The sequence below is a fragment of the Thunnus maccoyii genome, chromosome 4 (assembly GCF_910596095.1).
Source record: "Thunnus maccoyii chromosome 4, fThuMac1.1, whole genome shotgun sequence".
In the NCBI taxonomy this organism is placed as follows: domain Eukaryota; kingdom Metazoa; phylum Chordata; class Actinopteri; order Scombriformes; family Scombridae; genus Thunnus; species Thunnus maccoyii.
Genome location: NC_056536.1, coordinates 33655161 through 33670036, shown reverse-complemented (window position 1 = coordinate 33670036; position 14876 = coordinate 33655161). Strand labels below are relative to the sequence as shown.

General features: G+C 37.9%; 2 protein-coding genes across 2 annotated transcripts in view; both read right to left on the bottom strand.

Moving 5' to 3' along the window:
• Positions 1-14876, bottom strand: part of LOC121896033 — a 142432-nt gene that overhangs the window by 30477 nt on the left and 97079 nt on the right. The gene's annotated exons all lie outside the window — the stretch shown is intronic.
• LOC121895751 lies at positions 1470-11071 on the bottom strand. The gene is made up of 7 exons (XM_042409173.1): positions 10994-11071; positions 6547-6631; positions 4582-4923; positions 3939-4265; positions 3152-3304; positions 2209-2372; positions 1470-1768 (listed from the first exon to the last, which is right to left on the bottom strand). Exons 1-7 carry the CDS (start codon positions 11069-11071, stop codon positions 1622-1624), a joined length of 1296 nt encoding a protein of 431 aa, XP_042265107.1. The 3' UTR covers positions 1470-1621.

The following is a 14876-nucleotide window of genomic DNA, read 5'->3' as shown; positions in this document are numbered from 1 at the left end:
AAACGAGTCTGTCTCCTAGAAATGACCTTCATATACGACTAAACTGTTTCACAGTGACGCTGCTTTATGAAACATAATCTCTGTCTGGATGATGTTCACAGTAAGGTTTTGTGGAATGAATGAAGGCAAGGCAAGTTTATTTGTGTAGCACATTTCAACAACAACATCAAAGTGCTTTACAGAGAGCATAAAAGGCATCAAGACAGAATATAAAAGCAACACAATAAATAAAATTAAAAAGTGTTGAATTTGGGAATAAAAAGAAGCTAAAAAGAATAAGACAGATAAAACATGAAGCTACATTTCTATGTGTCTCTGCAGTGGGAGGGAGGAGGTCGGGGTGGATGGGGGGCTACAAGATGCAGAACTCTGACAGCAGAGACCCGGGTTCACATCCTGAGTCCTGTGTGTGTTCAGGTTTGGTTCACGTTAGTGAAAGATGCTGCTGTGGCTTAAATGTACATAAACATGTTGAGCTTCAAGTCACTGCAGATTTTTTTCTGTATTAAACAGAAACCAGGATCTTTCTCTGACCTGAACCAAGTGCTGCCAGAGTCTGAACACAACCACAAACACTTTCATACTGCTGAAGTTTCTACCAGCAGAGATTTTACTGCAACATCAGATATTTTGGTGGAAAAAAAACAACCAGGTACGTTGTCTCTGAACATTTCACTCATATGTTCAGTATCAACACTTAAAATTTAAAATACATCAACAACATAAAATGTATTCAGTAGGCCATTGTAGAAGATGTGATGAAGCCTTGTTTTGATCAGAAAAATTAACACACATCTAAACATGAAAACCAGTTAAATTTGACCCTAACACAATAGGAGGGTTAAATGATTTTAGCATTAGGCTGCAACATAACAAAATGTGAAAAAGTAGAGTGAATACTTGAGTCTGAATGCACTGTAATATGCAATTGAGTTGAATATGAATGTAATTTCTAGGAGACAGAGTTGGCTCAAAGTGTAGAAGAACAATATCAAACAACATCTACATTTATGAAGACAGAATGAACATTTCAGAATAAGCAAGTAAGAAGAAACATGATCAGAAGCAGATACATACCATGGAAAATATGACTGCTATTTTACAGTACCCAAGTACCACTATTCATAAGAAGATGGGCCCCAGTCATTCTGGGACTGAAATTATGCTAACACCTTAAATGTAATGTACAATTCTATATCATCTACTTTGACCCTGCACAACCAAGAATTGCGGTATAACATTTAATGACAAGGTGACCTTTTTGTTTTTCTGTTTTTTTGTTTTTTTTTTGTTGCTGTCTCAGTTGGTGTAATTGGTTTTGTTTTTGTTTTTATTTGTCTGTTTGTTTGTAGCCGCCTATGGGAGGGTTAGGTTGTGTATATTTGTATTGAATGTATGTCTGTGTTTGTATTGCCTGAAAATTTGATAAAGGCAATAAAGTTAAAAAAAAAAAAAGAAACATGATCAGTTGTGTATCATCAGCATAGAGGTGAAAAATAGCATGTTTATAGATAATATTTGCTGATTAAACAAAAAAAAAGAAAGAAAGTAGAACAAACTGGAATCTTGCAGCACATGTTAACCTGCACAGTACAGAATCCAGATCCAAATCCAAACATCATCATTTGTTTGCTGTGAGTGCAGAGTAGTTTTGGTCCGGATCCCCGCTGTCTGGACCCAGGCTCTGGTAGACGGAGTCTTCACACGAGGAGACTGGAGGACGGTTCTCATAGCTGACAGAAGGACGGTTCTCATTGCTGACAGATAACTGAAAATAAAACAGGAATGACATCAAACCTAAAATATAGCAGTAACCACGGTAACAGCCCAGATATTGTGTTCCTCAATTGTTTGCTGATATTTTAGTGATAACAACTGGACAGGCCAGAGGTCTATTAACAGTAACTGTGATTTTATTTAATTATACTTTTGTACACAGCAGTGAAGTAGTTGCAGCCATGAGATTGTTTGTTCCTAACTGCAAAAATAAAATGTCTGCCAACAGTAAGAGTTAACATGTTAACAAGGGCCACTGCCATTATTCCTTGTGTGTTTAAACACTTTCTGACATTGTCATATTTGTATTTTGTAGATTTTTAAATGTGTGTGAATGAATTTTATATGTTGTTTGCAAATGTGCTTCCCCCTTGAGGGATGAAGTATTTTTGAATTGAATTGAATGAGACATACAGAGTTAAAGGAAGTCACCTCCATGTTTCTGCTGTCTGAGGTTCCTCTGGTGTTCAAACCAGAGTTCCTCCTCGTCTTCAATTTGTAGAGGAGCAGCAGAACAACAGCCAACAGCACAAACACCACAGGCAGGAATACAACCAGAGCCCAGAAGTAACCTGGGCGAGAGACATCAGACATGGCTGGGAAGGAAGAGAGAGAGAGAGACATTTATTAGTTTAAAAGACTGGGACTTTTGTCTTGTACTAGAAGCTTAAAGGTTCCCTGTGGAGTTTTTGACCACAAGTAGCTTGTATTTCTGTGTGGATCTATGTTGTGCACATGTGGGTGACGTGATGCACAATCCTGCCAGTGGTTTCACATCATCCCACTGATCTACAGGATGCAGGAACCTGCCCAGAAACACAGCAATGCACCAACAAAAGCAGGAGAGAAGAAGACCACAAGCAATGCAAGATTTAAAATACTTAATATAATCAGCTTTACAAATATTTATGATTGAGGAAACATATTCAACACTTATGTTGGACCTAAAGGATACACTCAGCATGTTTTGGTGAGTAACACTGAATATAAATATAACCTTGTTTACAAGAAAACTACACAGGAAACCTTTATCAAAAATGAGATCTTCCTGTTGAAAAAACATCTCAGACTTTGGTCTGAATGTTTCTTGACTTGTCATGTGCTGACATCACATGTTAATAATTATCTTACATCATTAGAAATGTAGGATGTGTTTAAACATTAGACGTGAAGATAACAAGGAAATTTATTGTAAAATTAAATGTGAAATGTTTTCTTCTAGGTGCTGAACTGTCTTATGTGCTGAAACACATGTTGGACCATCTTGTTATTCTTATTAGACAACGTTGTTATGCTGAATTAGACTGTTTTAAGAGGACGTTTTGTTGCAGAGAGACAGTGATGGACAGATGGACAGACATGAACTGTCCTGTACCTGTAAACTGCTTTGTGGTTTCAGGGAAAGATGATGAAGGTGTGAAGCTTCCTGAACTGGAGATTAAACTCTGTGTTGTTGTTGGTGTGGAGGTTGATGGGACTGATGTTGGAAAAGGTCGGAGAGTCCGGTTTGGTTTTGAAGTGGTTGGAGCCATGAACAATGAAAACACATTGAAACAATCAGATACTGAATCAATAATGCAGAGAAATGAGATGCTGCTCTAGACAGAAAGATCATATTGACAGCATCCATCACATACACAAGAAAAATGCAGCATTAAATATGTTAATGAAGTAAATGATTAAGATATGTTCTACTAATCACAAAAAAGTATTGTTATTTGGACAACTAGTATGACTCTGCCAACCTCAGCACTCCTCTTGTTGTCACTAATCAACTTCTGGCTGTAACCAGAAAAAAGAGATATTTGTTTCTGTCATGTCATTTCCATCCACTCTTTAAATTTTGTTTTCAAAATTCTTTTTTTTAAGATTATTTTATGGGCATTTTATGCTTTTATTTGATAGTGATAGTGGAGAGAGACAGGACATGTGGGGAAAGAGAGTAGAGGGATAACATGCAGCAAACAGTCCAGATAGCTTGGAATCAAACTGAGGATTCCCTGCTCAGGGCGTTAGTGCCCATGTGGTAACCACTCAGCTATCAGATCACCCCCAAAATTCATACTTTTGATTGTAAATTAAAACAATACAATCATTTAAACCATTTATAAGTTGATATTTATTGAACATAATATGGACAGAAAATAAAATATAAAACTCACCATCTACAACAAAGATCAGGAACGTGTTGGATGAATCTGGAGACAAAGCTCTGCCGTAACCACACCTGTACCATCCTGTGTCTGACTTCTTCAGCTGTGTGATGGTCACATACAGTCCAAATACAGATCCTTCTCTATATTCAATGCTGTATCTGCCATTCTGAGCTCTGTTCTCTTCTGTTTCAACCAGGATGTCTTCTTCTTTTTTACATTCATCCTTACAGAAGAACATTCTGCTTCCAGAGACAGTATCGATGCATCCTTTTGTGACATTTCCTCCCACAGTTTCTGCACGGATGAAATGAGTGTTTTGACCCAACGTTGCAGCTGAAAAGATGAACAATCAACAGTTACTGTCTGTACTTCCTGTAAGATGCTGCAGTCTGATCACAATATTTCCTGCTTCACATTTACACAGATCCACAGAGTCACACTGGGAGCTGCCCAGTTCAACCAGTCTGACTGCTGGAGTAATGATTTCATCCAACATTGATACATTGAGTCAATATATCATAAACGTCTCACATTCTTCAACAATTTAATTAGATCCTATCTGACTTCATTTATTCTTAAGCCTCAGAATCATTAAATGGGATGAACATAGTAAATATATCAGGTTTTATGACTTTCAGTAAAAACTCACCATCTGTAATTACGACGTCAAAGTCACAGTAATCATCTGGGACCGAAGATCCACCCAAACCAAATCTGTACCGTCCTGAGTCTGACTTGGTCAGCCGTGTGATGTACACAGTCACAATTCTTCTTCCATAAGATCCGTCTTTATATTTGATGCTGTATCTGCCACTCTGAGCTGTGACACCCTCTGTTTTAATGAGAATGTCTCCTTCTTTACATTCTCCTTTACAGAAGAACTTGGTGCGTCCAGATGAAGTGAAAGGGCAAATATGTGAACCACTTCCTCCTTCAGCTCCAGCATAAAGGTTTATTGCATTGACGAGTCCAGTGTTTCCATCCTGCAGTGCTGTTGGAAAGATGAACAGTGAATACTGATGATCAATACTTTGTGTATTGTAGACTTACTGTAAACAGACTGCAGATTAATGAGGGCTAATCCATCAGTTCACAGAGAAGCAGAGATGATACAGAGGCAGCCATTAGCAAAGTTTTCACTGACTGTACAGCAGTTGCTGTTGTTCTACTTGTAGCTGCAGTTGTAGTCACAGTGTCTCTGTGTAACGTCTGTTTTTCAATGTTTTTCTTTCATACTTTCTAATATCAAACACATTAATGAACATCAAATATTCATGATGGATGGTTCATATGTTTAGTTAAATTACATTTAGTTTAGTTAAATTACAAGATTAGATTATAGAGATGTTGTAATTAGTAACAGAATAATTTAGAGAACGACAGGAAAACTAATTAACATGACAGCAACATGAAAACTTGTGTGATACAAATCTGACATTTGTTAAAATGAACACAATGAATGTCCAGAAGCAGTTTGTGCTGCAGCTTTACAGACACAGTCAGGTAATCAGTCCTCACCTGATAAGAAGCAGAAGAACAGAACATGGTGGATATTCATTCTGAGTTTGATCCTGATGCAGAAAATCATCAAACTGTCAGAGAACTGCCTCTATATGTCTGTCTGATCAATCAGGAAGCTGAAGATGATTTAAGTTGACATTCCTTCCTCTTCCTCTTTCTCTCTCTCTCTCTCTCTCTGTGTTTGCAACATGATGATGATAATGGTGGTGGTAAGGGGTACATTAATGAATGAATGGATAATTTTATTTTCAACGCCATTATATGACCCATATGATCTCTATGGAATTATTCAGAAACATTAAACACCAACAAACCAAACATTCCAGTATGTAAACACACCAGCATCTCACAGCACAATATATTGATCTCATATAAATCTTTACATACTGTATAATATCCCAGGAGATATCCAACAATGAATATTAAATAAATATATAGACACAGTCTAACCTATATGAACACAACAAGTGTATTATTAATGTGTGTAGATCAGTGGTTTCATGATGAAGCTGCTATGAATCCTCCTTCTGTAGGCATTTAAGACCTAGTGAATGAAAAATACATTTCCCAGTTTTAATCCTGTGTCCCTGTGTTCATTGTTCATTTATCTCTTGTTATATGCCAAATACGGATATGGTCGAAATTATTAGTACCCTTGCATCTTATTAATTAATGCACCATTTGCCCTGCACAGTGTTGAAATTAAAGGATGTCTTATTATCAATGCATGTCCATGTTTGGTTTGCAGTGGAACGAAACAAAATAACTGAATTCATCCATATTCTACAAAGACATTCTAAAATAATTTGGACAAAATAATTGGTACCATTTAGAAGTTGTAAGACATAATTGACTGATTATTGTGTTTTAATTGGTATCACAGGTGTTTTCAATCTTATAATCACTCATGCAGCCAGTTTAAAACGATAAAATTACTCACTCTGCTGTTTTGTGCTACTGTGTGCATCACATTGAATGTGGAAAACAGAGGGAATCTATAGAGCTATAGAGTGGTCTGATAAAAGTTTATAGCCAAGCATGGTCAACATAAAGGTTACAAGACCATCTCCAAAGAGCGTGATGTTCCTGTGACCACTGTTGCCAATAGTATTCAGAAGTTTAAGACCCATGAAGCTGTAGCCAACATCTCTGGACGTGGTCACAAGAGGTAAATTGGCCTGAGATTGAACAGAAAGATTGTTTGAATGGTGGAGAAAGAACCAAGGAAAATTTCAATATAGATCCACACTAATCTTCAAGTTTAAGGTACAGTAGTTTCAAGTTGCACCATCCATAGCTGTCTGAATGATGGTAGAATCGGTAGAAGACCCAGAAAGACTCCACTTCTAAGAGGGAGACACAAAAAAGCCAGACTGGACTTTGCCAAAATGAGTGTTGATAAGCCGCAGTCCTTCTGGGAGAATGCGCTTTGGACAGATGAAACAAAATTAGAGTTTTTTGGTAAATAACACCAACCTTATGTTTACAGAGGATAAGATAAAGCCTTCAAAGAAAAGAACACCATGCCTACCGTGAAACATGGAGGAGGCTCAGTGATGTTTTGGGGTTGCCTTACTATTTCAGGCACTTGGTGCCTTGCATCTGTGCAGCACAATGAAATCAGAAGACTATCAAGGCATTTTTGGGCAAAACATACAGTTCAGTGTCAGAAAGCTGTGTCTTAGTCGCAAGCCATGGCTCTTCCAGCAGGATAACGACCCCAAACATACATCAAAAAGCACTCATGAGTGGATGAGAAGAAAACGTTGGACCGTTCTGAAGTGCCTTGCTATGAGTCATGATCTGAATCCCATTGAACATCCGTGGAAAGAGCTGAAACTTGCAGTTGGGAGACGGCAGCCATCAAACCTAAGAGAACTGGAGCAGTTTGTTCAAGATGAGGCCAAACTACCAGTGGAGAAGAATAGAAACATTATTCAGAGTTACAGAAAGTGCTTGACTGCAGTTATTGCCTCTAAATGCAGTGCTACAAAATATGAATTTAAGAGTACCAATATTTTTGGCCATTTTCATTTGTTTTTTTTGTATTGAATAATATGTTAAGTTGACAGGCTATAAAGGACCGCCTATTGTCTGTACTGTTGTGTACAGCCTTTATAGATCGATGCTCTGTTGGTCGAGCATGTTGGATAGACAGTGTTTTACTGTTATTGCCTTTGTGATGCAGAACATTGAAAAGTAAACTGGTCACTCATTTTTCTGTTTGTCTATATTTGCTCTTTTTTTCAAACTTTTCATAAGTCATTTTCTCTGGGAAAAGACGGTCCACTCACTTTTAATATTGGCCCACCCAAAATACAGCTTCTGCCTACACCACTGGCCAGTGTTTGCTGTCCTGACCGGATGGGGCTCCTGGATTTATGCTGTGTGATACCTGAAGGAGAACCATGACATTTAATATAACCTTTACCCAGCTTACCACTGACTTCAAAGGTGGTTTGGGACCTAAGAGCACTCCTAGGAGAAAAAATACACGTGTTAAAAGCCCAGGCCATCTTGGCCACCCTCATCAAAGTGCAAGACACATCCAGACTGTCCTCTGCCACCATCCATGGAAAGTTGGATGACCTGCATATGTTGTTTTTGTATAGAAGCACTACAGGTGCCAAAGACTGGCGTCCTGAGACTAGAGAGCAGCTGAGGGTACTGGATTGGAGAGAGAAGGTTCCCTGCTCTCAGTTTTTCCAGCAAACCATGGCTGAATGTTCTGCAAAGCTGCAGGCTGTAATGTATAGGCATCCCTGCATGGAGCTCTTCAAATCCCCTCCAGTGTTCGACCCAGTAAAGGTGTCTGGGCTTAGAAAGCACATGGATGTCCAGACCATACCTGCCCTAATACAACTGTCAACTGAGGAATGACACCGCTACATTCACATGGACAAGAGTGACACTGTGGAGGTCAGTCGTGTGCAGTGGTGGGTCTCCAGGGAGGACAGGATGCCCACTCTAGCCTTGATCGCAGCTTTGTACCTCCACCTCCCTACTACCTTAGTGGATGTAGAGAGACTTTTCTCCCACTACACGATGCTGCTGAAACAGTTCAGAAGGAGCTTTACTGAAAACAACATTAAGATGATGCTGATTGCCAAGTTGAACTGTAGACTAAGACGAATCCCCACCACAGGTCAAAACTCACTCAGTCATGTCACTCAACGAGTCATTTGTTCTGTTGCTGTACTGTTGATTTGTTCACTTATTTTTGACTAAATGAATTTTGTAGGACAATTTGCACTTGGATATGTGGATATTTTGAATATCCAATGAGTTTTAAATTTTAAGTAGATGCATTATTTTACAGTGTCTGAGAAAGTTTTATGTTGGAGTATCATGTTTTTGCCTTTGCTGGTGTTAGAGGTTCTCAAAAGATATTTGGTGAAGTTGAGGTCAAGCACCTTAGCAGTTATCTATTTATGTATTTGTTTGTTTATGTGTTGAAGTTTTAATTGTTGAGAGATGATTAATGATTAATGTTTTTGCAAATTAATTTTTGCTCTCTCTGCTCCACATTGAACCTTGCATTTTAGTGGCCATGTGTCCTACATTTTATGCTGGTTGATTTTTCCAACAAATGTTCACACTTTGTTTTGAACTGTTTGTGATGAAATAAAATCTCAAATTCAAAGGTTCTACTAGAATCTACTAAACATTTTTTTCAGCCTGTCTGAGGTAATTTTTTGGTTGTTTCAATGTATTGTGCACTTAATTTTGCTTGAGAACAATGTTTGTTATCTTAAATGAATATTATCTATCACATAACAAGCAAAAAAATGCTCGACTAATTTCTGCAGATTTTCATTCTGGATCACTGCTGAAAACTGGAAAAAAAAAATCTGCAGATTCCATTTGGGCTTAGTGATGACCGTCTAATCCAAATAACATCTAAGTTTATTACAACTAAGTAAAACCTTCTCTCATAGTTCTGCGATCAAACAGGTTTATCTAAACACATGATCTTAATCTTAATTTGAATGTTAATTTCATGTTATGTTTTGTAATGTTTATGATATTATTATATTATGTTACTGTTTGCATTATTATTAAGGCTGGAGGTGTTTACTCTTACTTACTAAATCCAAGTTCCTTTCTTTGGTAAGACAGGGACCTAATTCAAGTGTCTCATACCAGAGTGGTTGCTAATTAGTGGCTATTGGTTACACTAGTGGAACCAGTTATACAGTGAAGGTGGTCGGACAACTGAGAGCACCATGGCATTCAGATGAAGCTGCCTATCTAGCCAGTGTGGCCACTGTAGTTTAGCCTTTGCAGATACAATATAGATATAAAGCTGGGTTAAGCTGCCAAGTATCTGCTCTTTGCTTGGGTGAGAGCCGGATTGAAAGGCGGTTTAAAGGTAAATTAGATCAGGGCTGGAGAGTAATGTCATCTGTCATGAGGCCCAGTAGATTTATGACCTTTAACATGAACACTGGGCTTCCAGAGAAATACTCATCCAACTTCTAGGCACACTCACTCTTTCTGTCTATACAATCCCCAGGCCAAGAGTGGGAGTTAACAGCAACAACGACTACAAGCACAGCCATTCCAAAATGGCTGAAAAAAGGGGGAAACACAAAAAGTAGCTCAATATCTTAGGGTGTGTTTAGACTGTGTGTTTTCAAAAAACACCCAGCCTCCCAGTGAGTCCTCAGTGAGGCCACTGTATGGGTGGAGTGGATGTTGTGACACAAATGGCAAAAACCACCATGTTACTCAGCAAAAATTGGAACATGGCTCAACTTTTACCACAATGCAAAGTCATCAAGCAACACACAACTTTGGCCAAACAAATATGTGCAAATGCAAAGGTTGTAAAATCCTGTCTCTATTATAACCAGCATGCAGTGTTTTGGCATCTGATAAACCTTCATACTTATGGATGTATTGGTCAAACTGGATCTCCTGGATTGTATTTCATCTTCTCACCAGTGGTGGAAGAACTATTCATATCCTTTACTTTAGTAAAAGTACCAATACAGCAATATAAAAATACTCCATTACAAGTAAAAGTCCTGCATGACAAATCTTAAGTACAAATTACTTAAGTAAAGGTATATCAGTTCATATGGACACCTGATTACTGGTTTAACACACACTTGAAAACTTGTGAACCTGTCCTTTTAAAAAAAAGTGAACAGCACAACAGAGCTGCCACAATAGCTTCCTCCATTTTGGACTCTCCGGTTCTCTGTCCCCTCACAGCTCAGCACTATCAAGACGGCTTGCTATTGGTTAACGGTGCAAATTTGTTTGAAGAGGTGCGAAAAAAAATCTGTGTAAATTTATTTCACCTTCAGGAGCAACTCTATTGATTACAATTATTTCATTGGAATTTATTAAATGTGCAAAAAAGAAAAAAGTCCTGTTTTGAATTGTGCTGTGGGCAGGTCTTTATAATGGTAACTCTTTGAGTCTATATGAAGGACGTAAGATTCATTTACACCTTGTCTCACATAAGATAAGTCAGAAGACTTCTTCCTAAATGTCTGTATGACTGGGACACCAGGTATGAGTTGGAATACCTGGTTGTGTTGTAGCTGGGAGCTGTACTGGGCCAGAGTGGTGTACAGGAACTGGTACTGCTCCGTGGTTTGGATCATACCACCCCTGCATGAGAGGAAGGGGGGGGGGGGGGTACAGGTTAAACATGCTACATTTAGGGAATAAGCAAAATGTTACACCAGACAGTGAGAAGAGAGAGAGGAGAGACTGATGAAAAAGAGACAGAAACGGAAAGGTTATTTTTTTTTTCACCAACCTATCGAGTCGAAGCTGACAAACTGTCTCCAAGATGTCGACCTGACCAGTTTCTCTGAGCTGCTGAGAGCCGATACTGCTGGCTATAAAACAACCTGTCCTCCCTATACCTGCACTGAGAGGAGGAGGAGAGGAGAGGAGAGGAGATTAGGTGTGTTTGCATCCACCTGTTTTTATCACATTTTCAATTTATGCATTGAAAAAAACTGCAAACAAGATGTTTGTTGCTGTCTGAGGTGTAACAGCAGCTGTGTGGATAAAAATCAAATGTAAACAGACTGAGTGAATAAATGATGATGTACATGAATCATGTGACTTAAACGTCACTGAAGAGATGAAAACATCAGATCTGTGTGGAGCGATGAGGAGACTGTAACCTTCCTCAAATCAGTACATGAAACAAACAGAAATGTCTTATTTCCATCATGTTTTCCATCGGCTTTGACTGCCGCTCTTTTAATGACGTCATCTCATTGCTTCCTCTTCTTCTGCAAAGGTTTAATGGCACCGACTGGAGAATTAGCAGCTCTCAACAGAATCTTAATTTTGCAAAGTTGATTTTAGTTATTTATTTGGATATTTGTATTGTATCGTATCCAACCTGCCTGCCGGATGTAGAGAGACTTTTCTCCCACTACACGATGCTGCTGAAACAGTTCAGAAGGAGCTTTACTGAAAACAACATTAAGATGATGCTGATTGCCAAGTTGAACTGTAGACTAAGACGAATCCCCACCACAAGTCAAAACTCATTCACTCAGTCATGTCACTCAACGAGTCATTTGTTCTGTTTCTGTACTGTTGATTTGTTCACTTACTTTTGACTAAATTAATTTTGTAGGACAATTTGTACTTGGATATGTGGATATTTTGAATATCCAAAGAGTTTTAAATTTTAAGCATTATTTTACAGTGTCTGAGAAAGTTTTATGTTGGAGTGTCATGTTTTTGCCTTTGCTGGTTTTAGAGGTTCTCAAAAGATATTTGGTGAAGTTGAGGTCAAGCACCTTAGCAGTTATCTATTTATGTATTTGTTTGTTTATGTGTTGAAGTTTTAATTGTTGAGAGATGATTAATGATTAATGTTTTTGCAAATTAATTTTTGCTCTCTCTGCTCCACATTGAACCTTGCATTTTAGTGGCCATGTGTCCTACATTTTATGCTGGTTGATTTTTCCAACAAATGTTCACACTTTGTTTTGAACTGTTTGTGATGAAATAAAATCTCAAATTCAAAGGTTCTACTAGAATCTACTAAACATTTTTTTCAGCCTGTCTGAGGTAATTTTTTGGTTGTTTCAATGTATTGTGCACTTAATTTTGCTTGAGAACAATGTTTGTTATCTTAAATGAATATTATCTATCACATAACAAGCAAAAAAATGCTCGACTAATTTCAGCAGATTTTCATTCTGGATCACTGCTGAAAACTGGAAAAAAAAAATCTGCAGATTCCATTTGGGCTTAGTGATGACCGTCTAATCCAAATAACATCTAAGTTCATTACAACTAAGTAAAACCTTCTCTCATAGTTCTGCGATCAAACAGGTTTATCTAAACACATGATCTTAATCTTAATTTGAATGTTAATTTCATGTTATGTTTTGTAATGTTTATGATATTATTATATTATGTTACTGTTTGCATTATTATTAAGGCTGGAGGTGTTTACTCTTACTTACTAAATCCAAGTTCCTTTCTTTGGTAAGACAGGGACCTAATTCAAGTGTCTCATACCAGAGTGGTTGCTAATTAGTGGCTATTGGTTACACTAGTGGAACCAGTTATACAGTGAAGGTGGTCGGACAACTGAGAGCACCATGGCATTCAGATGAAGCTGCCTATCTAGCCAGTGTGGCCACTGTAGTTTAGCCTTTGCAGATACAATATAGATATAAAGCTGGGTTAAGCTGCCAAGTATCTGCTCTTTGCTTGGGTGAGAGCTGGATTGAAAGGCGGTTTAAAGGTAAATTAGATCAGGGCTGGAGAGTAATGTCATCTGTCATGAGGCCCAGTAGATTTATGACCTTTAACATGAACACTGGGCTTCCAGAGAAATACTCATCCAACTTCTAGGCACACTCACTCTTTCTGTCTATACAATCCCCAGGCCAAGAGTGGGAGTTAACAGCAACAACGACTACAAGCACAGCCATTCCAAAATGGCTGAAAAAAGGATGAAACACAAAATGTAGCTCAATATCTTAGGGTGTGTTTAGACTGTGTGTTTTCAAAAAACACCCAGCCTCCCAGTGAGTCCTCGGTGAGGCCACTGTATGGGTGGAGTGGATGTTGTGAAACAAATGGCAAAAACCACCATGTTACTCAGCAAAAATTGGAACCTGGCTCAACTTTTACCACAATGCAAAGTCATCAAGCAACACACAACTTTGGCCAAACAAATATGTGCAAATACAAAGGTTGTAAAATCCTGTCTCTATTATAACCAGCATGCAGTGTTTTGGCATCTGATAAACCTTCATACTTATGGATGTATTGGTCAAACTGGACCTCCTGGATTGTATTTCATCTTCTCACCAGTGGTGGAAGACCAGTGGTGACTATTCATATCCTTTAATTTAGTAAAAGTACCAATACAGCAATATAAAAATACTCCATTACAAGTAAAAGTCCTGCATGACAAATCTTAAGTACAAATTACTTAAGTAAAGGTATATCAGTATTGTGAGCTTGATGTAGTTAAAGTATTGCAGTAAATGTACATAAGTATTATGAGCTTGATGTAGTTAAAGTATTGCAGTAAAAGTAGTGGTTTGGTCCCTCTGACTGATATATTATTATATATGACATCATTAGATTATTAATAGTGAAGCATCAGTGTTAGAGCAGCATGTTACTGTTGTAGCTGCTGGAGGTGGAGCTAGTTTACACTACTTTATATACAGTTAGCTAGTTTAGTCCAGTGGTTCCCAACCTAGGGGTCGGGCCCCTCCAAAGGGTCAGCAGATAAATCTGAGGGGTCGTGAGATGATTAATGGGAGAGGAAAGAAGAAAAAACAAAGTTCTGATACACAAATCTGTTTTCAGTTTTTGGACTTTTTCTCTAATCTTTGATTTTTGCTGAAATATTGGATCATTTGAACATTTATTGAAATGAAAGCATGTGAGAAGTTTAGAGGGAAAAATCACTATTTGGTGGAGCTGTTAACAACTCATAGACATGTGAAATGTGACCCCGACTACACACTGCTTTTTATAAGACATCAAAAGCCAAAAAGGTTGGAAACCACTGGTTTCATCTTTAACAATGTGTTGTATTTTAAAAGCTTGTTATATTATCCACTGTGTCAAATCTTCATCTGAAAAGTAACTAAAGCTGTCAAATAAATGTAGTGGAGTAGAAAGTACAATATTTCCCTCTGAAATATAGTGGAGTGGAAATATAAAGTAGCATCAAATGGAAATACTCAAGTAAAGTACAAGTACCTCGAAATTTTAATTAAGTGTAGTACTTGAGTAAATGTACTTAGTTATTTTCCACACACCCAACGGAGAGCTTTGTGGGCCTCATTTGGAAATACAAATATTTTACAGCTCAAATGATAGATTTTGTGTGGAGTATCACTTTAGAAGGAGTGTGGTTATACACACATCATATGTAGGTGCAAGGCCACTGGAAATCAACAT